At 40.2% G+C, this 27,257-nt stretch overlaps 1 protein-coding gene across 4 annotated transcripts in view; it reads left to right on the top strand.

Annotated features, from left to right (window-relative positions):
- GALNT18 (polypeptide N-acetylgalactosaminyltransferase 18) overlaps positions 1 to 24,789 on the top strand; it is a 219,198-nt gene extending 194,409 nt beyond the window's left edge. For 3 of the 4 annotated variants that reach the window (XM_026795841.2, XM_005491083.4, XM_074543839.1), the window contains 2 exons: positions 7,490 to 7,654; positions 24,312 to 24,789. In XM_026795841.2, the coding sequence (XP_026651642.1) occupies positions 7,490 to 7,654; positions 24,312 to 24,458 (312 nt within the window). In that variant the 3' untranslated portion in view covers positions 24,459 to 24,789. The remainder of the gene's footprint in view (positions 1 to 7,489; positions 7,655 to 24,311) is intronic. The other variant, XM_014269928.3, reaches the window with a different exon arrangement.
- The last annotated feature ends 2,468 nt before the right edge of the window (positions 24,790 to 27,257 follow it).

Here is a 27,257-nt window from a genome sequence, read left to right as displayed (position 1 = left end):
ATTGTTGCTGGAGTTAAGGTCCTAATTAGTGCATGGACATGAAGAAGAGCAAGTAGGTCAAATAATCAGTATGCTGGTGCCTTAATTCAGTAGAGACAAATCTAAACACTGAAGAGAAATAGTGAATCTCACTTTAATACCATTAAAATCTAAGCTAAGGTGTTGCTACACTTGGTACACCAGAGCTGTCTGTCAGCTCTTCACTAAGGCAAGATTCAAAGTTAATTGATCCTCAGCATGGATAAAGTATCATCATAATGGTTTTAAAGTTGAACCATCAGGCTGAAAACCTGCCTCCAAAACCAGTGTGAATATTCTGAGGGTTGACCTTTGGCTTAGGAGTAACTTTCTGTAATTCTCAGCCCATGTTCTCCTGTATTTCCTTCCTCAGCAGTGTTTTAGGGCAGCACAAGACACAGAGATGCTGTTGCTACAGGACAGCACAGCCTCTCTCCTCTGCCACTTCCTACATGAATAATAAATGGGAAAACACTTGATTTTTATCTTAGTGATGTATATGTTTGTGTTGTTCAGAATGCACTTGGATTCTGTTGGGCATTTTCTAATCAGGGTTGGAAAGCTCTTTCTTTCTGATGTATTTATGTAGCAAGAAATGCCAGAATAGGAATCAGGAACAATACAAACAGCCAAGTAAAGGCAATGGGAGCTAAGTCTGGACTTACTGGAATCCATCAGACTGCTCCTTAGCTGGAGTTACAGTCAAGTATGAATCTGCTATGAGACTTTGGACTTAGTATGTTAATATATTAATCCAGACAATAAATGACTTCATGGATTCATTTGGAAAAAAATATGGTTCAAAGATGGAATAAAGCAGTGGTGAATCAGGCTTCTTATCCCTCAGTTATTATGCCAAAGGCAAAGTAGCAAATAAATACTGCTAGTGGTGAGCATTAAGTTTGCTCATTATAAATGCAGAGACATGTACCAGTCTCCAGCATGATTTCATCTGGGAACATTGCCACAAGGATTACAAATGGCTTTCAGCCTGAAAATTGGTATGTACTGCTCTAAACTTGCAGTGGGGAGTTGGCAATTTATCCTTCAGATAATCATCTTGTGTTAAGTTGAACATCTAAGTGTAATTTTTTTGCTACATGATAAACCAGCTCCTATGAATAATTTACTGCAACTGGCAACCCACTTCAGCTCTGAAGTCTTTATGAAGTCTGGTGGCTTTTCAAAGTTTAATAACAAACTTGGATCCAAGAATCCCATCACACTCAAAGTCAGTGGAATTTCAGTGTTAATTGCAATGGGAATCACAATTTGACCTTTTAGGGCAAACTTCTCAAGGACAGAAGTTCTGCATGACATCATTGAAAATGCCAAAGCTGTGCATTTGTGTCCAAGTAAGCAGAGTTAATTTACCCTCCCCTGTACTCTACAGCATCATGGGGGATTGTGCAGATTTTATCTTGGGTAAGTGTTTGAAATATTTTCATTGGGCAAAAAAATGTTGGCTGAATTACCTTGGGTTTAATTTGTCCCGTGGCAGGTTTAGGTGTGTTCTGCACTGTGCCACTGCGATGCAGCTACATGATATGCGAGTGTTGCACCAAAATTATCCTTCCAGCCCTACAGGAAACCTGCCAAGGTGATCAAGTTGGTGATTTTCAGAAAGAGCAGCAGCACCTTTCAGTTTGGCAGGCCCTGACTGAGTGGCTGGTCTGTACAGTGAGGTCTGTCCCAGCCTTTTGGTCTGGCTCTCTCTGACCAGGCTGAAGTACAGGAGGAAATTCTGTGGATTGTGCTTAGCATCATCCCCCTGTGTAAAACAGAGGCAACCAAACCTTGTCATCGATCTTTAATATCAGCAAGGAAGTATTCTACATGCACATGTAGGTTCCATATACATTATCTCAGCTCTAAACCTTTATACATCACGAACTGTTATTTTCTGATTCTGAGCCTCCTTGCTCAGCTCTGCCTTGTGCTGTGCTCCCTCCATGCCCCCTGGCACCTGTGTGTGCACTCTGCAGGGCTTTTCAGGGAGCACGAGCTGAGCAGAGGATGAACTCTTCAGCAGCGAGAGGGCTGTGCAAGTGATATGTCAAGATTTCAGCTGAAAGCAGAATTTGTCTCAGAGGAGATGGGTGGAAAAGAAGAACCAAAAGACTCTTTGTTATGAATTTAACAACTGAGATTTCGGGGAGACTGTGACTCCAAGTATAAACTCTCAATTTTCTCTTCCCTGCTGATTTGCTCCATGAGATTGCATCAGGAGAGAGGAGAGTCCTGGCATTCCCCAAAAATGAGCAAGGTGTGGCTTGGTGCAATGACAAATAAAGGGTGAAGCTGCTTCTCCTTACTTCTGGAGCTGGTCTGAGTAGCAGTACTGAATACAGCTCTTGGCAATATTGTAAGCTTTCTTAGTGCAGCAAACTCTTAGAAAATGTTAAGCTTAGAATATTAAATAGAAAAAAATAGCATTGAGCAAAAATAACATTGAGCAAAAGTTCATCTGAAATGGATGTGTGAAGAACATTTAAAACACCTAATTTTCTCTAATAGTTCCTAGTCATTATGATGATTTCCTGAGAATCCTGTGCAGCTCTCAACTACCACTCATTCATGTTCTCATGAATCCTTTGAATGTCCTTTAGATATCTTTTTCCAGGACAAATAAATGTTTTTCTTAAGAAAAAAAGATAAATTGTTTAACAAAAACAAGTATGCCTTGACTAAACCTCACACTTTCACCTCATATGAGGATTTGGGGAACGATTTAATTAGTTTTAATTATGTGATACCAATCTCAGTTTCCTTGTCTTAATGTGAATAGACAGATTATTGGGTAGAGCAAACAGAAATGAAGTGATGGCTTTAGATAGGACACTTCTGGTAAAATAAATTCAAGAAAGCTACAGACTAATTGTTCCTTCAGTTGCATAAAAGGGTATTTGCAAGCCAAGTTTCTCAGCAGATATTAAAAATACTGGAAACAATTTACAAGAAACCCCCACATTTTACAGTCTGGGTGAAGATTGTCCAGGAAGAGTTTAGTCCCTGTATGGTGGTGGGAGAATGCTTGAAGGAGAGGCGGCAGTGCCAAAGGCTCAGGGCACACATTGACTCTGAACCTTTGTGGATCACAAATCCTACCCAGGTTTTTACAGAGTTTCTCACTGACAGTAGTGCTGAATTCTTGCAGCTTCACTTTTTGAGAAGGTGAGTGCCTTTTGTCAAAGCTAAGTGATTTCCTGAATAGAAGTGCTCCCTGCCAGGTGCCCAGGAGACATAGTTGTACATCAATGCTGCTGGAGTGAAAAAACAAGATGGTATAATGCTGTGGGCTAGAACAGACTAATGAAATGTAAGGAGGCTTATTTTGTTACAGACAAAGAGAGTTGTTACCTGGTGCTTTGGTACCAATATTCAAGCAGGATTCTTCCTGTGGAAATTCAGTAGCTCCTCCGGGAGTATGTGTTTGATGGTGATGTGCAAATCTGTGCTTGTTTTGCTAAGGAACTTGGAATGAATGCTGTAAATCAGCATACAGCAAGTGTCTTGACTGCAGTGGATCGAAATAAATTTTTGTCTAAGGCTTAATCCCTTGAACAAACACTGCTGTGACATTTGCTGTTGTAGCTCAAATGAAAAGTCCAGGTTCTAAAAATTTCAAAGTTACCCCAACAATTCAGAAGTTCATATTTAGTGTTCAGTCATTTGGACTTCTAGGACAGTACTGGAGGGTTGTTCAACAAATCACTGCCCTGAATTACTGCAGAATTTCTGTCCTGTTGTGTTAGTTGATGGCAATGTTTGCAATATTGTAGAACAAATGTGCCAGTGAAATGCTTTTCACCTGTATCTTTTCAAGTGTTTTAAACAAGAGTGCCTCAATTGTCCATTTTGTGCTGAAGTGGACTGCAAAACAGCTTGTGTGCTTGTTGATGCTTCTTAAAAGCATCCTCCTAAAGGAGGATGTATTTAACAGCTTGTTTAAATGACAAGTGCAAGCTGTGTGTTTATACAGCTACAGGATGTTAAAGCATGAGCATGGTTTTAATCTGTAAGGCCATATTTTACCTGAAGGTCAAGGTAAAATATGTTCAAAAAAAAAGGCAGAGTGTGCATAGCTAACATGTACATTTTGAGATGGTAATTCAGTTCATGTAATCTCTTATGGCCTGCTCCAGACAACTAATTTGTGTATCATCCTTAAACAAAATAAAACAAACCCCAAAATACCAAACAAAACCCCCCAAAAAACCAAAACATACCTTCAGAAAGTAGTTTGGAAAATGAAAATAAGCAAATAGAAACAGGAAGGTCTTGTATGAAAGCAATTAAAGTATTTCGAATATATGAAACTGTTTAAAGGGATGCTTTACCATGGTTTCATGTTTAGTGGCTTTAGGTTTCAGACTAGAACAGTAATCAGTATTAGTTAACTCTCTTTTACCAAATGGATCTCCTCCCTTCATCCCAACAGAGTTATTATTGTGTTCTCTCTGTGCAGGGACTGTTAAGTCTCAGAGTGAGGAGAGGAACCAGGGGCTCTTGGTAGGTTTTAAGAAAAGTTTTCTGGCCAAGTGCAACACAAACCAGTGCCTTCCTATTGGCTAAGATGCTGCTCAAATTGAATTTTTAGAAGTTGTGTGGTTTTAATTTTATTCCTCCAGTAGAAAAAGACAGCAGTCGAGCTGCAAGGTTGTGCAACGTGTTAAATTCTGAAGTGAAATAAGAAATGGATTTATTGTATAAGAGATTAAAATGTTTGTAATGATACATAGAACAGTTAAATATTGTCCACATTACTGGATAAGCAAAGCAACGTCTTGGAAGAGCCTTGCTGGACAGGCTGCCACCCTCCCACGTTCTGTTTTAGTTTGAGCTTGTGCCACTTACCAAGCTGAAAGGTGCCTTTCCCAACACTGGGTGAGAATTCAGGATTTCTCACCTCTGTTTCCAACTGGCCCACAATGAAAAACACAGTTATATTAGCCGGTAGGCTCTCTTAATTAGCAACCTGCTAATTGAATCTGTGTTTGATTGTTGTGCTTCTGTACAGTTTTGCCAACAAGCAATTGAGTAGTTCCTCCAGCCAGAGCCATGGCTCTGCTCCTGCCCAGAAGGCGGTTCAGGCTGAGCCATGGCTGCACTGACACCAGAAGAAGCTGGCAGAGCTGTGATGTGAACTGGGTTTGTTCTGTCCCTCCAGAAGGTGAAATGATTACTGCAGCCTTTGCTGCAAAAGGCTGAGGGGTGTGAGCTGATAGAAACAGCTCAGCCACGAGGGTTTGCAGGCACACTGCTTTCTTTGTGCAGACCTTAAGCCACAGAGAGCACTTCTCAGAGTTACAGCCAAGCCTGTATAATTAAGAAAAAAAATGCAACCCCCCCTTTATGTTCTTATATCATGTTTTCTGTAGTGACAGCATGCTGAAATTAAATATCCCTTCCTATTAGTTAAAAGTTTAAATAACTGACAATTTCCCTTTATGTTTTCTAGTAGTAATTTCAGGTAAGTGGTAAACGAGCTGCAACAAAAAGTTCATCTGTAGGGCGTCCTAACAATCCCTTTGGAAGATCATCTTGATCTTTTAGCCTTGCTCAGTCACTGCCTCAGTTTCTCCAAGAAAAAAGTCTAAATAGATCATATACATGTCTAAAATAGTTGCTCTTGGCCTGTCTAGAAAGTGCACTCTTAATGTTTAACAGTTTTCTAAGGCATCAGTTTTGTTTGCAGGAATGTTAATAACCTGAGTTGTGGGTGCAGAGTGATCTTGTTATAGTTCTTAGAGTTTACTTCTATCCTTACTTCAATCATAACCATCCATTCTGGAAATGTGCTCTGCCAGTTCCTTGTATTACCCTGCTCTCCTCCAGTAGGGCATGACTAAATCATTCAACTTTTCTCTGTTCAACCTCTTAAAACTTCAGCCACTCACCTCACTTCTGCCAGCTCAAGCTTGTTTTTGTTTCTGTGGGGTGAAAACAATGAAACTTCATTAAGGGGGCAAAAGCTTGGATTAGTCTAAACCATGAATGGTAAATTAATTAATTTTAATGCAGCTCTGGCAGGTGACATCTGCCCTGGAAGTGTTACAGAAGGGTAAACTGGGGACACAGTCTCGCCCAGAACACCACCATTTGTTGTGGTTGTATTCGGTCCCTGAACTGACTACTTACAGCATTCCAATTTTTTAAAATTTTATTTTATTTTTTTATTTATTACAGGAAGCTCCAAAATCTTTCATCAGACCTGGCTTGTTCTGCTTTTCTGCTTTCTCTCTTATTTTACCAGAGTGTTCACAAAGGAGAACACTCACACATAAAACAATTTCCAACACCAACAATGAACAAATACCAGGAAAATCTGGGCACCAAAAAGATTCCCAAATACACCCAGCATAATTTCCAGTTTCCCTTTTGTTACAAATAGAATAGCTACAGTAAATGGCAGGGGCATTAATTTGGTGCTTCTGTCCACTCTTGTCTGTTGTGACTCTGCCACCATTGAGTTATCACAGACTTAACACCTGGAGCATGATGCTTCCATTTCATCTTTCTCATGGTCCTTCCAAGCAAAAGGTCTGATTTTAGCAAAATAAATTCTCTTTGTGATTAGCAATCAGGCAGTCCTGGTATAATCCTGTGTTACCTTCCTGGGCTAACACATAACCTGCCAATCTGAAAGAGGACATATCCCCTCCATCCTTCCCCTTCCTTTCTTTCTTCCAGAGAAACCTTCCACATATCTTTGTAGTCAAACAGAGCAGAAGGAATTTGTATAACATGATAAACTCATGTCTTTGGTCCCAGGTGTAATCCCTGAGGCCTTTGAGGGCCCTTCTTTGCTAGAAATACAGAGCAGCCAGTGTCTGTCCCTTTTCCTTGTCTCTGGTGTCTGTGTGTATTGACTTATAAAGTGTGAAATGAGAACAAATGCCTTGAAATGTGGCCATTCTGTTCTCTCTCATGACTGCATCTGTCACCAGTTGCTAACAACTTTTTTTTTCTCTATAGTATCTGCTTCAAGTGTGGATTTTAGCATGTGTTTGCGGAAAACTTAATTTATCTTTCCCTGTCCTATAAAGGACTGAGATGCTCTGAACGCCTGTGCTGCTGTTCTCTGTTTTTACCTCTCCAGTGAGGTGTTATCCTCAGATGAAATAGTCTAATGGTCGTATTCAAGCCAATCCCAGGGTGTCTATGTTCCTCTTTGAAGACCCTCAGAAACAGAAAGGAAAACAGAAGTAAAAAGTCACATGATGAGACAATAATCACTTGTATTTGCATATTTCCTCTTAAATACTTAACCAATATTTAAGCAATTAATTGTTAATTTAGACCAACTTTTAAAATGTTTTGTCGCTTCCTGTATAAAAGGAGATCATTTCCAAGCCACTATGGGGTCAGCCTGCTGCCATTCAGCATATTTATCTTTGCCATTAGCTTTTGGGTGAAAGTGCTGCTTCTGTGTAGAGGCCACAAATCCTGTTTGTGCTTCCTGTTGCAGAATGTTTATTACACAAGCAGTCAGCAGCTCCACGTGGGTGTTCTGAGCCCCACCATCGACGATGATGACAACAGATGCCTGGTGGATGTGAACAGCAGGCCCAGGCTCATTGAATGCAATTATGCCAAAGCCAAGAGAATGAAGCTTTACTGGCAATTTACTCAGGTAATTCTTGCCCAGCAGCCATTTCAGAAAGTTTTAAAGCTCTGTTTCTGTGTTGAAGTGTGAGTAATCTGTTTATTAGCAGAACAGAACCAGATTTATCCTCGCTCGCTTTGCACAGAGCCAGGAAGCTCTGTGCAAGTTTAGTTTTGATCCCAATGTCAGCTACCTCAGTAGGGTACAAAATTTTTATTATGTTTTCTGAGTTCACCATGAATAGCTTCTAAGGCAGAGTACTGTTATGGGGAGTGGAAAAAAAAGGTTATTTCAATGGAGTCAAATGCAAAGTAAACTGTTTAGGAAAGAGGAACAGAAATCTGTATGGGTTTTTTTTAGAAGTAGCTACTCGCAAATGGTGGTAGTGGATCATTGGTGATAACAGCCTCATAATGAGCTAGTTCTGCAGTTTCTTTTTTAAAAAGGCTCAGGCTTTTACACATGAGTGTGAGAGAGGCAGAAAGAGGCTCAAGGAAAGGCTGAGAGGTGCTTTCACAGTGATGAGAGTGCTGGTAGGACACTAAGGCCAGGCCTGGTGTCTGCACTCCTAACTGATTTGGAAACATAAGGGAGAGTAAAGAAGCCACAAAAGTTCTGGGGCTAGAAAAGGTGCTCTAACACTGAGGGAGATCACTCTGGCTTAGCTCAGAGGAAAAAGCAGGGTGACTCAAGGCATCTCAGTGCTTCCACAGTGGAACACTTCCAACCATTGGAACCTGGTTTGTCCTCAGGGTAACCTATATCCTGAAGACAAAACAGGTTCCAATGGTTGGGAGCCAAAGACAGCCAAATTCTGTTTTTCAAAAAAAGATGAGTTTTTCCTAAGGTAAGTTTAACACAGTGGAACTTTGCCATGTCAGGTGCTGGCACGCTGGTGAATCAATGAAATTAAATGACATTTCTAATCATTACATGTCTAGTGTGAGTTTGGTGGTATCATAGTTGCTCCTCTGCAGTTTTGAGTCAACAAGTCTGGTTGGGTACTCCAGCCCACAGGCTGAGGCTCACCATTAAAAGCAATTTGTTTTTCCTACATTTAATTTTTCTGTAACATCCATGTGTATTTGCAAATATCTTTTCTGTCAACTCAATAATTTCTTTAATAGCCATTATCCATGTACTTTAGGACATTTTTAATACAGTTAGTATCAATCTTGGTGCAGAAAGCATCTGGACATTATTCATTAAAGCGTATTATTAGTTTATTTTGTATTTATACTTGAAAGTTGTCTAGGTCTTTAGGAGGTAACTCTCAAGCAACAGATCTTAAATCCCTAAGTTGGCCACTCAAGGGCAAAGTTTCAATTATATTTTCTCACAAATTTTAACACTAGTCTTTTCATGAGGGGAGCCTCAGTGTATCCATCTCTGCACTTGATTTTTTTTATACCATTTCTAAAAAGTATAATTAAAATTGAAGAGTATTTCAGTAACATTTTAGCATGGTTCACCTCTCCAGTGATTGCACTGCATACCCCAAGGTTTTGGTGACAATTAATGGTTTTTACTCCAGGATGCTACTGTTATTTCATAATGCTGATTATGTTAGATCTTACTTTGGGGGCAGGGGACAGCAGTAGAAGGCCTTGATAATTTAGCTGTTAAAATCTTTAAAAATTGGATATAGCAGTATCAGGATTGTTGCAATTCCCTGTTCCAGCTACAATCTCTCAAGGAAGGTGCAGCACTGGTACACTCAACTCTATGGCCTCTGTCTTCCTTCTGCAAAGGAACATTTCCCTGAGAGAAGTGAAAGCTACTTCATGATAAATTAAGAGACAAATGAAAGAATTAAAAGTTCTCTGTTCAAAAAGGATTTTGCTAAGACCCATTACAATTAAAATGCCATTATTGCTCAATGGGGTACATTCTGTAAGTTAGAAGAAAGTTAATGAATGTAATCAGGGCTTGCCAAGATCAGCTGATGAACTCCATATGAAGTGCAGCCATTTAGCCTGGTGAAAAGATGTATTTGTGTGGCCACCTTGGAAGTTTTCTCTAAAAAGACTCTTTTCATTACATCTTTAAAGCTCTGGCTTTTCTTTTCCATATGTGCCGTGAGCAGGACTACTTGAGTATCATACTGATGCTTATATTGCCTTGAAATTTTTGAACTAATAATTAAAATGTAGATGCTGGTTGTAGCCTTTTGTAGCACTTTCTTTTAGCTGGAGCTATGCTTTGACTTCTCTGGGCCCTTGAGCCATTCCATGGGATTGTCTGATGGTGTAGGTAAGTAAAAATACAGCAGGGCAGATGGGGAATTGTCTGAGAAGGGGAACAGGAAACAGACTGGCCACCCAAAGTAGGATAAACCAGCTGAACTAGATTTCCCTGACCAGCACAAAAATCTATATTTTTCCTGACAGTCATTCATTAGTTTGAGTGAGGAAGCACTATAATCTGAGAGGCCCCGCAGTAGTCTCTGATGGGACATGGACAGCAGTCTGGTTGATAGAAAACTGTACGGCTTTTAAAATAAAATATCCTTCAGGTAACACTTTCCTCCTCCTTAGTACTATGTTATGATGAGTGAATTCCACATGGCAAAAGTAGAAGATGAGTTACCCTCAGTTACGGGACTCCTTGCTTCTGTAGATCTATTAAAGAACTATTTAATTAATTATTAAGCCACATCTTTTAGATCAGAAGTATGTGTATACACATCTATATATATATATGTTGTGCATATATATAAAACTTTTTTTTTTTTTTATTTTACCTTTACTTTGGTTTTAAAATTTTCAATTCCCTGGCTATCTTCAGTTGCAGGCAGTTGGAGTCAGGCAGCCAGATGTCCACTGTTACTTTGTGGACAAAACTGTGGTTTGATGGGCAGGCACTTGGAGGGAATCACTGCCTCTGGTATCTTTGTCCTGTATAGAAACTTGCATTGAGCATTCAAAGCTTGTAGTATGTGTTTGTATAATCAGGATCTATCTGAGCACATTTCCATGCTCCACAGTTTTGTACAGCTGCCAAATGCAATGAGACCCAATAAAATGTAGGCTTTGGTGGCATTCTTGCTTGCAAAGCTTCTTCAAGTGTTTACAACAGTAATTATGTCAAATTATGTAAATTACCCCAGAAAAGAATCCCATCAACTGGGTGATGTTCAAAAATTTTATTGTTCAGGCTGTTTGTCAAGTCTTCACTTAGAGAAATGTTTGTTTTGGAAATACTTTTATGCTAGAATGTTTTCTAGGTGTTTGACAGCTCACCTAGTTCAGTCTGTCTCATCAATTTTTCATTTAATCAGAACCAAGTTAGAGCTTCCACAAAAAGCCCAGTAAGTGATCAGAAATTAGACAAGGCAGAGGAGATAGAGCAAGAATTATTTGGTAGAAAAAGATCAGAATTTTAGTAAAGTACCATTTGAAACATGGTGTCAAGGAAGCTGCTTTGGCATCATGAAGCATGAGGAAAGCAAAACCTCAGGCTGTGAGCTGGTTTTGGCCAGGAGCAGGTGCAGACACTGCTGGCAGCAGCAGCAGCTCCCATGGAATCCAGGGCTGGGACAAAGCACCAGCTCAGCAGCGTTTCTCACTGTGCCCAGAGCTCAATGTCACTGTGCACAGAGCTCAGTGTCACTGTCCCCAGTGCTCAGTGTCACTGTGCCCAGAGCTCAATGTCACTGTGCACAGTGTTCAGTGCTCAGTGACACTGTCTCCAGTGCCCAGAGCTCAGTGTCACTGTCCCCAGAGCTCAGTGAAGCTGTACCCATTGTACAGTGTCACTGTGCCCAGAGCTCAGTGTCACTGTGTCCAGTGCCCAGTGCTCAGTGTCACTGTCCCCAGTGCCCAGAGCTCAATGTCACTGTCCCCAGTGCTCAGTGTCACTGTGCCCAGAGCTCAATGTCACTGTGCCCAGTGCTCAGTGTCACTGTGCCCAGAGCTCAATGTCACTGTCCCCAGAGCTCAGTGTCACTGTGCCCAGTGCTCAGTGTCACTGTGCCCAGAGCTCAGTGAAGCTGCTGGCTGCTGCAGTGATGGTGCTACAGGATCCGGTGGGTGGCAGAGAAGGGGCTGTGGGAAATGAAGGCCAGAGCACCTGGGCAGGTGAGGCCTCAGGACATGTGTTGGTAGAAACTGCTTGTGGCCATCTTATCAGTTCTCTGATAGGATTAGGTTTGTTGATATTCTGGAGATGCAGAACATTCTCAGTGCTGCAGCCAGGTTTTTCAGAGAACAAATCCCAAATCTGCAAGGTTTTAAGAAGTCTCTCAGTCTCCAATCTGATTTTCCAGCTTTATTGCTGATGCAGAGTGGGTTGCCTGGCCTGCAAGTGAAATTTGTCTCTATGTACTCACCTGGGTGGCAGTAAATTAGTTGGAAAGTTCACTTACCTCGTTAGGGCTCCTCCAGAGGCATAGCAAAGGCAAAAGGGGGAAGTTTTTCTGTAATTACTCTTTATCATGAGCTATCCTGATTGTGTTTAGTTGGACAGGGGTGTGACCATTCCATTCTAACCAGACAAGCCACGCTCCCACTTTTTGCTGTTGTGAGAAATGCAACAGGGGAGAGCTCTGTGCAAAAAGAAGCAAAAGAAAGAACACCAGGCTGAGCTACAAATTTGGGATTAATCATTTACAGCTTAGCTAATCATACTTAGCTAATTTCAGTAATTCAGCTTCCAGTGTGGTTGCCATAGAAAGGTAGGAAGAATCTGCATCTCTAGGGATGGGCACTCACCACATCCTTCCTGGGAGGGAGAAGATGTGCAGGGCCTGCTCTCAGCACCCTCCTGCTCCCATATCTTGTGCATGGTGTGGAGAGTTGTGATTCTGGTCACTGCTGAAGGTTTCCACAGGATGTCTACCCATTCATAAATGCTTGGAGGGAGTGGTTTGTGCTATGACCAGAAATTGTAAATAAAATTTGTTGCTGATGCCTGTAGTTACAATATGTATTTCCTAAATATCATAGTAGGAATTGCTTGGGAAAGAAGAGGGCAGACAGACAAGCATATTAATTACTGAGTTGTTACAGGTAGTCCTCAGATAAATATGATGATTTAGATCTTATTTAAATAGGTATGAGATAAGGAGATCTGTTTAGCTGTATAAAGAAACAATAGACCTTAAAATTACTGAATTTACATCTTGTTCCTCCTAAAGGCTTTTGCCTTTAAGTTTCTTTTACCCACCTTTATCTAATGAAAATAAAGGTAGTGCAGTGCTAGGTTACCCAGTGCCACAGCCCGGAGAAGCAAAGGAATGCAGCTGCATAGAAGATTAAACTGGTGGGCTGGGAAGCAAGCAGAGAATCTCTGTACCAATTTCAGATGCCCCCTTGCTGAGCACACAGCATGCAGAAGCAGAGCCCAACACCAAATTCTGATGTCCACTCCTGTTTACATCCCCTCCATTAGCCAAGGACACCAGCATACAAGAGAGATTCATCTCAGCAGAGCTCTGTGTGTCCGAGGGAACAGTGGCCCCCATCCCCTTCATCAGATTCTTCCATGATGAGAGCCACAGGCTGGCAACGCAGCATCATTGATTTGCAAAGGATTTGGATTTATGTGGTATTTCTAACCACAAGGGATGCAAATACTCTCAGTGTGTCTCTGTAGTTTAAGCCATGCTGTACTGCTCCAGAGCTGTGTAATTAGGCAGTGCTGTTTGCCTGGCAGCTCAGAACAGGAAGGGATGGTGATCCCGTTCAAAGGAATTCAGACTTGCATCCTGCAGGAGAAATATAAAGAAAAACAGAACCTAATTATTCCATTAAATGAGCCAATAGACTCGGTTAAACCCTGTATTTTAGTGAGGCAATCTGATTTTTAAGTAACCAGTGTTGCCAAGTGTGGAGTTTTGAACCTCAGACATAAAAGAGCACTTCCATAAACCCCATGGCTCAGTATTGGTGTAGAGGTCCAGTGCATCAGCAGCATTTCTATATTTAAGTCTTCTTTGCTGGTTTTTTTTTCTCAAATATTACCCCAGCTTGCCTGTACTTCATATTTGAACTAACTGGGTAACAGCAGAAGGTGTGATAGCTGGAGGATGAGGAAGCTGAACCATTGTTCTGCTTAGACATGAGAAAACTGTAGTTAATATTTCAATTTGCATTTTTCTCTCATAAATTGGTCCCTAAATGTGTAACCTAATATTCATGTCATATTTCAATATGACAATATGAGTTTTAAAAGAGGTGCATTAAAATATTTCTTTTTTATTCATCGTGGACTATGTCTTACTAAAAGCCTATAAACATCTTTAGTATCATTTATGCAGAATGAAATGGAGAAGTACAAAAATTTAAATGCATACACGTTTTCTCCATTTTGAATACATGACTGCAACTTAAATACGAAAATGTCAATGCTAAAAACATTAGCATTTACAAAGAAATATGGAAAAGAAATATTACTATAAAATATTGTGTTTTAACAACTGATGTTAGATTTACTTGGCAGTTATTGCCAACTGATGCTAAATTTACTTGTTAATTATTGCCATAGCTAGTGGTAACCAAAATTTAATTGTATCAGTTCAGTTTTCTATTTGGAGTAATTTTCTAGTAGAAAGTTTGAATTTTTGCAAATTGGTGTAGAACTTGCCAGCTAGAAAGTTGGTGTGGAATACAGCAGTAAAATGAGCTTTTAGTGGGTGCATTTCAGATCTTTTCTAGCATATCACATTATGCAGTATTTACTCTCCTGAGAACCACATTTAAGCTCCAAAGACACTTGTGCTGAATTAATTTAGAAGAAAGTTAGCACATACCCATGTTTTTCGTTCAAAACAGATACCCTATTTGCATATTTTAGCATCTAATTTTAAATACCACATTTATTTACAAAGAAATTATTTGTTCGAGTTGCACATGATTCTTGCTCATTTCAGCTGTCCAGACTGCATCCAGCAATTGCAGATGCCAGGTGCTGCCAGGCTCTGCATGGCATTGTCATGTCAGGCATGCCAAACCACGGCCAAATCCAGAATGTCTCCTGCAACCTGAGTGATAACCAGCAAGGGAAGGGCCTGAGGTTCAGGAGATCTGAACTCTGCTTTTGCTTCCTCCTTTGCATCACCAGTCTCTGCTTGGCTTCTGCATTTCCCAGCTGTGGGAGGGATGGAAGGAGTTTTGCTGTTATTATTTCTAAATTCCCAGCTGAAAACAAAATTCTGAGGTTGGAACCCAGGAAATTCCTCTGGCTGCCCTGGATGGCTGCAGCCCCTGCCCAGGGGGCTCAGACACCTTGGCACAGAGCCCAAGACCCCTGTGCCTTTGATCTTGACCCATAGAAAAACAATTACCAACCTTTATATGAAGAATTGCAAGTCAAGAAAGTTTAAGTAGAATTATAGTGAGTTTATCAGGGTGAAAAATAGATTTTTGTGGTTTTTAGAGTGGGGGCTCAGAGTCCCAAGATGGAAAAATTTGGGTGTGCCTTTTCCTTTTTCCTTGTTCTTCTTGGCCTCCATCTTCTGCTGTGATGCTGGCACTTTTAGATTGGTTTAGAGTGGAAGTTCACTGTCTAACGTAGGTGATAGGTGCTGGGAAGTTATGGTAAATAATGTACACGTAGTTTTTAGTATAAAGATATAACACCACCCCAGCGGCAGGCAGAGTGCCTCTGACTGTCCTGCTGAACGGATCTTGGCAGGCCAGAGAAAGAATTTTATAGATAGGAAACAATAAACAACCTTGAAAACAAGAATTGAAGAGCTCTGACTCCTTCTTCAACCGCTGCCCTGGGAAAAGAGAGTTTCTAACCCATCTCGGGGTCACTGTGAGCAGCGAAAGCCCCAAGACTCTCTCCCTATCAAGCAGTAAAAGTTGCATCTTTACTCCCAATGGAGACAAAAGCAGGATGTATGTAAGCAAGATCTGGCTACCAAGTAATCATCTGTTTGTTATTCAGTAAATGATCAGGCCATCATGTCTGGTGTCCTGAAACCAAGAGTGGTGACACTCAGTATATCAGACAAAAAAAACCAGGTTATTTTCATTGCTGTCTGAGTAAACTGCGCAAGGTTTGTGCTGCAGCAGCAAGGACGTTACTTTCCCAATATCAGTTATAATCAGATTTGTGTGGTTAGTGGTGAAAAAGCCATTTGCAATAACTAGACACTATGATCAGAGTCCCAAGGAGCTCAGCCTAAATTCCATGTTAGAATATGCAGATGAATTGAAATACTTGTGCAAATTCATTTCCTAATTTTCTTCACTTTGCACTCAATTTATTTCTTAGGCCCTAGAGACTGGTTTAATCATAAGCATATAATGATAGTGCAAGTAGTTCAGTTTCTGGGTTAAAATGCATTAAGTCTCCTTCTTATGAAGCATTCAGATTAGAAAACTTCGATTAATTAAATAGAACACACACACAAAAGAAATAAAATCATCATTCAGTATTTTTTGTTTTCCAAGGGAGTTATTTCTCACAAATAATCTCATCTAAACGCCATAAACCTTTGGAAATCTGTTAAGATGTCTGGGAAAAATAAAAAAATCTTGGGTTTCCTAGTTGTGCTGAAAGGAGTTTATTTATCTGGCTGAAGAAGAGTAACTAGGTATAACCTATGCTAAAGGCTGGTAAATAGCAATGTGAAGTTGTGTTCTTCACAGATTTGTGCTATATTAGAACAATATTTTCATCCATGGAGAGAAAAAGAAAAATAATAAGGCAGTGAGGTTCTCCTAGGCATGAGCTACAGCTGCAAGATGTGAATGTGTATAGGTTTGGATCCCTCACTGTCAGGGGTTTGTGATGATGTTTGTGAGGTCCCCAGGACGAGGTGAGAGATGGAAATCTGACTCCATGTTCTCAGAAGGCTGATATATTATGTAATGTAATGTAATGTAATTTAATGTAATATTATATTATATTATATTATATTATATTATATTATATTATATTATATTATATTATATTATATTATATTATATTATATTATATTATATTATATTATATTATATTATATTATATTATATTATATTATGCTATACTAAAACTATACTAAAGAAGGGATACATCAGAAGGCTTAACAAGAATGAATAATAAAAACTTGTGACTCCTCAGAGCCTCAACACAGCTGGGCCATGATTGGCCATTAAATTAAAACAATTCACGTGGAACCAATCAAACATTCACCTGTTGGTAAACAATGCCCAAGCCACATTCCAAAGCAGCAAACACAGCAGCAGCAATCAGATAATTATTGTTTTCATTCCTCCCTGAGGCTTCTCAGCTTCCCAGGAGAAAATCCTGGGCAAAGAGGATTTTTCAGAAAATCTCATGGTGACATGGAGGTGTATAGTCGGAAGAAAAGGAGGCTCCTGGGGCCCTCATTGCTCCGTGTGAGGGGAGGTTTAGCCAGGTGGGTGTTGGTGTCTGTTCTCAGTGCTAGGACGAGAGGAAATGGCCTCGAGTTCTGCCAGAGGAGGTTTAGATTGGATATCAGGAAAGGGTTGTCAGGCAGGGGAATAGGATGCCCAGGGAAGTGGTGCAGTGCCCATTCCTGGAGATATTTAAAAGACACCCTGAAGTGGCACTTAGGGACATGGTTTGGTTTGGTTATGAAATGGATAGTGTTGAATTAATGGTTGAACTCAGTGATCTAAAAGGACACTTCTGTAATTCTGTGTACCACAGTGATATTACTTTTATTAAAACCAAATAGGAAGGCAAAACCTAGGAATGTACAATTTGCTGCATCACAGATCACAAAATTAATTAAGTGGATTATTTACCTTATCCAGAAGACTGCCCCAGGCAATGGTCAGTGCTTGCTGTTCACAGAAATGAGCTGTTGTGAGCCAGCAATTCATTGTAAGTCCATGAGCAGGATTTCCTTCTTGACCCCTGATTTGCTCTCTTCGAGAAGATTGAGGCTTGGCTTGATCATCTCAGCCTGCCTAAAAAAGAATTATCAGCACTCTTAATATTAACTCAGCCCATCAAAAACATCTAGTCAGTCACTGAACACTGATGTCTGAGACAATGAATTCAGCAGGTTTCCTTTACTCTGATAAATCACCAATAATTGTAGCAAATTTTTAACCTAACACTTATTTTTTTCTTTGAAGTTTTGTTTACCAGTTCCTCACTGCTATTCACAGCTATGCACACTTTTGAACACTAAAGGCAGATCCCACTAATTTTCATTCCCCTACTAAGCAAAGTCCTGTTTTTATTTCATGTTAATGTATTTTGTAATTCCCCACCTTCTGAATAGTCCATCACACTTCAAAACATCTTTGTTGCCTTCCTCTGTCTTACACTTTAAACATCTTGAAGCAAGCCTAGATCACAGCACATGAATCAAGCCTGAGTTGTTTGCAGAAATAATTTATGTAATCTCAGAATGAAAAATGTAACTTTTGTGAGAGTTTCACAAAATGCAGTATTAAAACAAATAAAGCAAATGTCTCCAGCACTCCTGGTTTTTTCTTGGTTGTATCAAGATATTGTTTCACTACACAAGCAGCTGTTGCATGGGACAATAAATGAAAAGAAAGTAAAGAATTATGGATTTAATTAGAGAAGAATTACCCTGCAGAAAACATTGGGCAAAGCATTAACTTTGGATATTTTCCATAGGTTAGGTCTCACATATAACTCCAGAGGTGTTTAAAATGCAGGATTTGCCTATATCCAACTCTTCTACTAGAGAGAGAATAAAATGGAGCAGTTGTAGTTGTTGCTGTGAGCTGACATAGTTTAGAAACACATCCTAAATTCTAATTTAGTACTTGAGTATCAGAGTTGGAGCACTAAGCAGCCAGTGAGCACTGAATGTGGGGGGTTCTGCACATGGAGTTTTCTGAGTGCTGCCCAGGAGGATAAGCAGGCAGATTAGGGCAAAGGAAGGCACAAAAGACAAGTGTGACCATCATCCCGTTTAGTGATGAGGAAAATAAAATCAGAAATATCAATCTGTGAATCATCCCTCATCAACATGCATCTCTGCAGCTTACTCCTTGAAGTTCCCAAAAAGGGAGTTATTTCTGAGTCCTGTTAGTGGTTACTCAGGACAGCTGTGGTCAGGAAAACCCAGCACATCATCCTCAACTGCAGAGCATCAAGCCAGTCCTTCCTTTTCCACAAATGGCTTGCTAGGTAATCCTGGCTCTCAGAAGATCAACATAACACAACATTGCCTGGATCTGCTGCCAAATAAAAACCAAACAATGCATGCAGCTGTAAGTTCTGCATTTGCCATAATTATTAATCAGGGCTGTGTATGGATAAAGGATTCCCTTTTTAATCTGCTTTCCACTCTGCCACAGCCACCCCCCACCCCTGAGACAGTGTTCAATAATTAATGACAAAAATCACATCATACACCTAGAACAGTTGTTTCTGCATGTTTTTCTAGCATATCAGGAAGATTTCCTGGCCATTGCTGATAGAGTAATAATTCATGTTTACTTTCTGTAAAATATCTTAGTCTGGCTAATGTATTCTTCTCCAAAACTTCCGATTTTGTAGTCTTATCCCAATTTTCTGTAGTGAAACACATTTCCAGCTGTGATATCCTGAATAGCTTCTTGGTATTTCAGTAAAGGCTTGAATTTAATTATTTTCAAGTTATTCTTTTCTTAATCTTGCTATTACCAGGACTGCAACCTGTTATAAATCTGTGATAATTTTTTTTATATGTGGAGAAATGTTAGTGATAGGTATAGATCCATGTGTTCCATTTCTGATTTTTATGAAACATCTCTCTAATTTCTTTTCTATTCCAATTACATTCTCTGAATGAAACTGCATTTCCTTGTACCAGATTTAATTGCTTTTATTTTAATGCCTTAATTAACAGTATTGTGTATTTCTACATTCTGGAGAGAGTAAGCAAATCAGACCATCCAATCTAGAGTAAACAAATCAGAAAATTATTGCACAGATAACAATATATTTTTAATATATAAACCTGCTTTCGTATATATAAAAGCAGTTAAATGCCCCTCATTTTCACAGTATCATATAAAATATATTAGGAAACATGTCTTTGAGTAAGGGCAGCTATCAATATACTTCAGGGAGAAGTATTTGAATTAAAATAGTTCAAGTTAATTGATGAAAGATTTGAACAGGAAAAAAGATAGTTTAAAGAGCCTGCTTTACTTAGAGCACACCTGTTAGACAAAAGAGTTGGAAAATTTGCCCTACTTCGGATTCAAGAAGTTAAGAAATTTCCTCTATATTATATATATCTATATCCTTTATACAGCTAAAAAGCAGAAAATTTAAACTGAATAACATCATCCAATATTTCTAAGAAATGGGCAATACTGAAAATGCATGGGATAAATTATTCTCTTCTTCCTGTGAATATTTTCTTATTGCTTCCACATCCATACACAGGTGAATCACATGGAGGAAAAAAATGCCTTGTATAATTTGAGTAATTAGGTTTAAATTTGGTGTACTAACAGTCACTGAAAATGTACCCCAGTATTCCTGGGAAATGCACAAGGAGATCAAGTGTTCTGTTTGAAGTGGAGATTGTCTCATACTCCTCACCATAATTCTTTGATTCAAATGTATCAAAGCAACAGCAAAGATTAGAGTTTCTGCCTCAAAGGCAGAGTGAACATGTAAATATTTGATGTCACTGATTGAGGTCCACATAGAAAATTAATAGACTAGAGAATGTGGTGATCTATACAGTGTCTGTGATAGGAGGCTGGATATACTTATTAACCTTTTAAGACCTTTTTCTGAAAAATCCATGTTTAGACAAGCATGGATTTTCTCTTTCAGGTAGAACAATATGAGCTTTAATATAAAAAGCAGGTTGAAACTCTGACAGGAAAAGTGTTCACTTTAGAGTAACTCCTTAAAAACAGCCATCAGTCTGATTTTCAGTAATGCTGACCACCTCCAGCCCTCATTTAACATCCCTCTTCTCTACAAGTGACCAGGTCTTACAAAGTGATCAGGTTTGGTGACTGTGCATCTACCACCCCCAGTAAACCAAAAAAGATCCCATAGAACAGTTCAGCAAAAACTAGCATGTCTAAACTGTCTAATTGCCTTGCACAACTTTGTACTGCAAGAGTTTGCAGGCACATCAGATGGTGTCCTTAAATGCCATGTTATTGGATAAATTCTGCTTTGTGAAAGACTGGGAAGGAAACCCCTTACATCCAGTAGAAATGCAGAAAGTGCAATAACTCTAAAGGAAGTCAAAAGCATTGCTTTCCACTCTGTGCTCTGATGTTGACTTGAGACAGTGCTAGCATTAAAAGTACACTTACAAATCACCCAACCAGTCTTCTGTGTGTCTGAGTACCAGCAGGAGCTGAGAACATTTGTGTTTCTCACAAGAATTGCTTCAATTTGCTTTGCAAAAACCAAGCAGTTTTCAGTCAAACCTGTTAGTGCTGACACATTGAGTCCATTTTTTACAGAAGAGTTGACCTGGATTCTTATTTATCCTCTTGAGACTCCATTGTGCTGTCTCTCATCATCAGTGATCTTAATCCTGATTCTGTTCAATTGCCCACAAGGCCTCTTGGAACTTGATTCAGCCTACAGGATTATGTTTAATGTTTCATGATTAAAGACATTACTCTAGGCTATCAATTTTTGCCTTTAAATTGGAAAGTTCAGAGATCTTGCCTAAAATGGGGGAAGGAAGCCAAATGGGCAACTCTCCTTGCACTGAGCATGAAGTGTAGCAACACAATGAACCCTTTTGCCAAGCATGCTGTAAATCCAGCTATGAGAGTTTTATACAAGTTTGGATAACTGCTTACCATTAAAAAAAAAAGGCAAAAAATAATTAATTTAAAGGGCACCTTTGCCTGCATTAGGCTTTAGGGTTCCAAATGTTAGTGATGACAGCAGACTGCAGAAACCATTCAGGAATGCTGGAATTTGGAGGCCGAGCCAGTTAGAGCAGCGAAAGACAGTGTTAGCTTTTGATGCCTCAGTCCTGCCTGCTCATTTTTTTTCCTGGAGTTACTCAGTTTGTGAGCTTTAATCCTTACACAGCTCACTAGTTCAGGCCTTGCAACAATCCAGAGCTGACAGGACAAAACCACTGTCCCAGGCTTGGATTGGGCATATGAAGGGATGAAAACAAACACAGTTAAGTAGAAAAATAACAGAAAATTTTAAGTAACTACCATAGAAACCTTCCTCCCTGTACTTCAGAGCAGTTCTAAAGCCAAAGCAGAGCCAGAGCTGAGCCAGGCACTGCTCTTGTACCTCCCTGTCCATGTGGATCTGAGAGCCAGCAGTGTTCACGCTGCCTTCCCTCCTTGCTGCATGCCAGGCCATTGCTGTAGGGCCCATGCAAGGCTCTGTGCAGAGGAGAACAAGGGTTCTGTGAGGATTTCAGTGACCTGCCCAGTTCCCTGCAGAGCTGCTCGGGAGGGGAGCTGGGAGTGCTCATCCAGCTGTGCTCCAGCCCCGTCCTCACACCTTCACCACAGCTGGATTTCACAAGAGCCCCCGGGGCAGAGTGCAGCCACTGGGTTTCAAAACACTTGCAGAATGTTTGGGCCTAATTCTTTGGGGAGGATTTAATTTTCTTAACGAGTCTGAGTAAAATGTACACTGCACCTACTCTGAAGGCTGAAGCACTGGCTCTGCACAGGCCTCTCATCTCTTAGAACAGCTTAGCCCCTCACAGGGCTTGAGCCTTCACATTTCCCTTTTGTGGTTAAAAAAACCACATCTTGCTAGAAGCATCTGTGCTCTCTGCAATACTCAATTCACACACATTAACCACTGCTTAATTTTGATGTCTCTTTATATTCCATACAGCAGCTCCAATGTACTCAGCAGGCTGGTTTTCAGTAGCCAATGCAGAGCACTTTCCCCACATCAAAAAGAGCTTCCTTGGCTTTTTATCTCCCAGCTCACTTGTTTCTGTTAAATAAAAGCCAGATTTCACATGAGGGCACTTCAGAAAGAGTGAAGGAGTGTGAGGGGGCTTTTTATATGCTTTTTTGGTTGCTTGTTTGTTTTGTTTTTCCTTAGGAATGGTTTACACTTAGTTTGTGTAGCTGCCTGTGTTAGTGTTTCTCGTGAATACATTTACTATAACACCCAGGTCTGCTCTACAAAATTTAGAAAAAAGGTAAAAACGTTGTCTCCACTGTGAACAGCCTCCTTCCTTTACTCCCAAATCCACATGGCATTTCAGCCCATTCAAGTGAAAGAAACCCTTAACCACTGACACAAATGGGAATTAGCAGAAAAATTCCAGCTCCTCATGGCAGTCTTTTAAGTTTTAACACTGTGCTTTCCTCTGCCTAACAGAGCTCCAAGTGCTGTACTTCACAAAAAAAAAAAAAATGGAGAGAGGGAATTCTGTTCCTATTCTTATGCCAATAAATTAGAAATGACAGGAGAAGCCTAAGAGTGCCATGCATAGAGTCATATCCCAAGTCCAGAAATCAGGCAAATAATGGACCCCAACTAATGTAGCTTTCTAACAAGACAAAGTGGGACAACTTTCCTCAGCTCCCAGTGCAGGTTCTGAGCTGAGAAAGTTCTTTCTAAGCATTACTGGTGGGATAGGAGGGGACCCTCAGCCACCTATGTGCATGGAGCAGAACCTGCACCGAGTGGCACAGGCTGCCCTTGGCTGGGGAGCAGCACACAGCCTTTCTGTGGGGTTTATGCCAATGTCCTTCCCAGTTTGTAATGGCTTTATAATATTAGGTATAACACAGACTTGAACAAAGCCATGAGGTGGTGGGGGTTTGTATGGAATTGGGTGTTTGGTCTGGGTTTTTTACAGAAACTCTTTTTTCCCATCGTACATGTAAGCAATTTCAGTGCTTCTGCTCTTTCCTTCTTCAGGTGTACTAATACTTCAGGTGTACTAATCTGCACCAAATCCCTTCTTTGATTTACAGATTAAGCCAGTAATTCTCTACACAAGTCCAAGGTCCTTTTTACAGAAAGCCACTTTCAGACTTCTGTGCAATTGCTCTACTCTGTCTCCATGTATCTTGGAAGAAACCTCCCACACACTGATGTGTGCATGTTATCTGTTGCCTTCCTTAGACATGAGAGAGGAGGAAAGAACCAACTGAAAATAGATTCAAAGAGGGGAAAATGTAGTTTATGTCACCTGCATGACAATTTAATTGTAATTGAGGTCTATAGGTTTTTGTGTGATAGCAGAGATTTAAAGCTTGATGCAACTCAAAAATGAAGGCAAGGCTTTAATGAGGCAGCATTAAGCTGGGAATTGAACAGAATCAATACTGAGAGTTAGCAAGAAAATATTATAAAAGACATTTCAGTATTCAAGGAAAAAAACAGGTTTTGCATTTTATCATTTATGCAGTGTACCATGGCTGGCTTTTGCCTTATTTGGTGTTCAGAAGTGCAGCAGAACCACAAAATCGGGAACTCAAGCAAACAGGAAATCTTTGGCTTCTTTATGGTTAAAATGCATGGGTAGAAACACAGCTCAATTCCAGAAATCCCATTTGCTGAAATGGAAACCAGGCAATTGAGACTATTGCAAACTGCATCAGAGATTAAACCAGCCTGTGACAAAGGAACCTTCATTCCAAATCCAGCACTTACCTTGTCTCTGACTGTAAAGTTCTTCACAGTAGATGGACACTGGAATGTTTTATAACTTGTATTACCCCACAGCAGCAATGCAACAAGGTCAGTGTTTAACACAAACCCCTTTTTCTTTTTCTTTTTCTTTTTGCCTCAATCTTTACAGGGAGGTCCTATCCAGAACCGAAAATCCAAGCGCTGCCTGGAATTGCAGGAAAACAGTGAAAATGAATTTGGATTTCAAGTGGTCCTTCAAAAGTGCACTGGACAACGCTGGTCCATCACAAATGTCCTGAGAAGCTTGTCATTATAGCAGACTAAATTTTGTACCCATTTCTTTTGCTACCGTGTAGCAAACACTGCATTGTCGCCTGCTGTACTGTATTCCTCCCACTCCCTGTCCCCCCAGCTCCTTCTCTTCCCTTTTTTGTCTCTGATTTGATTTTGTGAGTGTGTGGAAATAGGGTTTGTGGGCTGGAAACAAGAAGTTTTTATTTCACAATGATGTTTTCATGACATTTATAGAGATGCTGAATGACAGGTGACGGGTAGGCTATCCTAAAATATTTTACAACTGTAAATATTAAGCAAATGGAGAATATTTATATCTCAAACTTTTATTGAATAAAAAAGTCCAAACACTATTACTGTGTAGGTGTCTCCATGGAAATCAATTTGGAAGCTAAGTGCTGGTTTCATTGCTTTCATTAACCCAAGCCTGATCTCAGCATGTTGCTGCAGAGCATCAGAATTCTGCAGACTTTTGATAAAAAGTTCTACCTGCACACCAATAGCTACAGCAAGGGAGGATTTTCTCCATTCTCCCTCCAGAGATCTGTCTAGGCCACTGTAGCTACTGGTGTGCAAATACAGGGGAAAGGTCTGGGGTCTGGAGGTGTTATGTCCCCAAGTATTTTTCCTCTCCAGTACCACTTAATAAAACCCCTGAGAAAACCCCAGGGGCTCAAGTGAGGCAAGGAAGAGAATTTATTAAAAAGAAGGAAAAAAATATCCCAAGAGAAAAGCAGCAGCTACTGGAAGAAAACTAAAATATAAACCCTGACATTTCACAGTGGGCTGGCCTCCATTTCAGTGGCTGAACTTTCCTTCCAATTCTTCATTGTTTTTACAAGTCTTTTTTTTAAATGCAGTTGTTCCCTGGGTGCTGCAGACTTGGGTAAAAATGGCTCCATCCAAGAGAAAAAGGTATGAATTCACTCTGCTCTTCTCCCTGCCTTGAAGGATGTGTGAATGCAATTCCATATCACTTCATCTCTGCTCAGATTGGTGAGGAGATAACATTTGATGAGGTAAACCAGAGCACTGGGATTACTAGAGTCCATTTCCAGCAGCTTTTATTTGTATGTAAATTCCTTCTCTTTTATTTCCTTTCTCTTCTCTATTTGTTCTTTTCATTCTGTTTGCTACCTTAAGCAACAGTCCTAACCTGTTTTGGAGCTGGTTAAGTGCCTGACTGTCTTTTACAGACTGGCTTCACATTGAGGATCAGCTCACAGCATTGCTTCCTGGGCTGTTCAACAACCCTTGGGGCACATCAGTTTAAGGTATTCTAATTTCTGCTATATGTATCTATCATATAGATAGAAGTACAGTTACCATAAATCTGCTTCTCAAAGAGGAAGACCCCAAGCCCAACAACAGGAGAAAAATCACAGAGGTGGAGATGGGCTGAACACCTGACCTTTGACTGACTTTGGAGGCCCCTCAGCCTTTTTGAGTAAGAACACACATTAAAATTAGAATTAGAATGCAGAGTCGTTTTGAGCATTTCCATGTTCAGACACAAAAAGCACAGAACACATGCAGAGTTAGCAAGAGAAGAACTGAGCTTCCTTCTAGCAAAGATACTGAGGCTTTGGTGCGTGGAGGTGCAAGGAAAACACAAATGCTGTGGATCAAATCAGTCTCCTCTTGATTTCTCCAGGCTTGCTGATGTGGACCTACATTTTTGCTCTGGGGATAGTTTTTTTTAAGAACACTAGAAGGAGATATCTAGCAAAGACTTGAAAGAAAGGTGCTGAGCTCTGAGTTGCTATATTTCATACTATAATGTGTAGCCTATGTCTAGAATCTGCCCAGAGAAGATTGGAGTTACTCCTAATCACATTGCAGCAGTGTGCTGGTGCCCATTGGCAAGTGAAAAAACCCAAAAAAACCAACCAAAAAAAAAAACCAAAACCCACACCCTGTTGCTATAGAAGACAAAATAAAAATTACACACATGCTGGAACCTCCAAGGTAAAAAGAAGGGAAGTTTATTTTCTGACTCCAACATTTATAGACTCTCAAGAGTGACAATGGGTTGGAGGATGACTGTGCCACCTCTCCAATGGCACTGGACAAGACAAGAGTCCATCAATTTTTTTCTCATCCAGAAGAGAATGTAAAACAATAATTATTTACAGAAAAGTGTGTGGGAAAGTTCATTACAAGAATGTAAACATCAGAAGACTTAGAAGAACAGGGTGACAACACCTCACTTAGGTGAACCACACCATGGTGCCAAACCACAGAGTCATGGAATGGTTTGGGTTGGAAGAGGCCTTAAAGATCTTGAGAACCAACCCCCCCATGGGCAGCGACATTTTCCACTCAACCAGGTCACTCAAGCCCCTTCCAACCTGGCCTTGATCCCCTCCAGGGATGGGGCATCCACGTCTCTGCACAGCCTGTGCCCCACCACCCACACAGCAAGAAAATTCCTCCATATATCCAACCCAAATTTCCCCTCTTTCAGTCTCACCCCATTGCTCCTTGCCCCAGTGTTGAGTTTGTGAGGTCCCCAGGACAAGGTGAGAGATGAGGATCTGACTCCACATTCTCAGAAGGCTGATTCATTATTTATATGTACTTGTATTATATTAAGAGAATTATATACTAAAACTATGCTAAAGAAAGAGAAATGTTACAGACAGAAGGCTTAACAAGAATGAATAATAAAAGCTCGTGGCTGACTCCTCAGAGTCTGACACAGCTGGCTGTGATTGGTCATTGAGTAAAAACAATTCACATGGAACCAATCAAACATGCACCTGTGGGTAAACAATCTCCAGCCACATTCCAAAGCAGCAAAACAGGGAGAAGAAAATGA

The sequence above is a fragment of the Zonotrichia albicollis genome, chromosome 6 (assembly GCF_047830755.1).
Source record: "Zonotrichia albicollis isolate bZonAlb1 chromosome 6, bZonAlb1.hap1, whole genome shotgun sequence".
Classification (NCBI taxonomy): Eukaryota; Metazoa; Chordata; class Aves; order Passeriformes; family Passerellidae; genus Zonotrichia; species Zonotrichia albicollis.
This window is presented reverse-complemented; position numbering and strand designations above follow the sequence as displayed.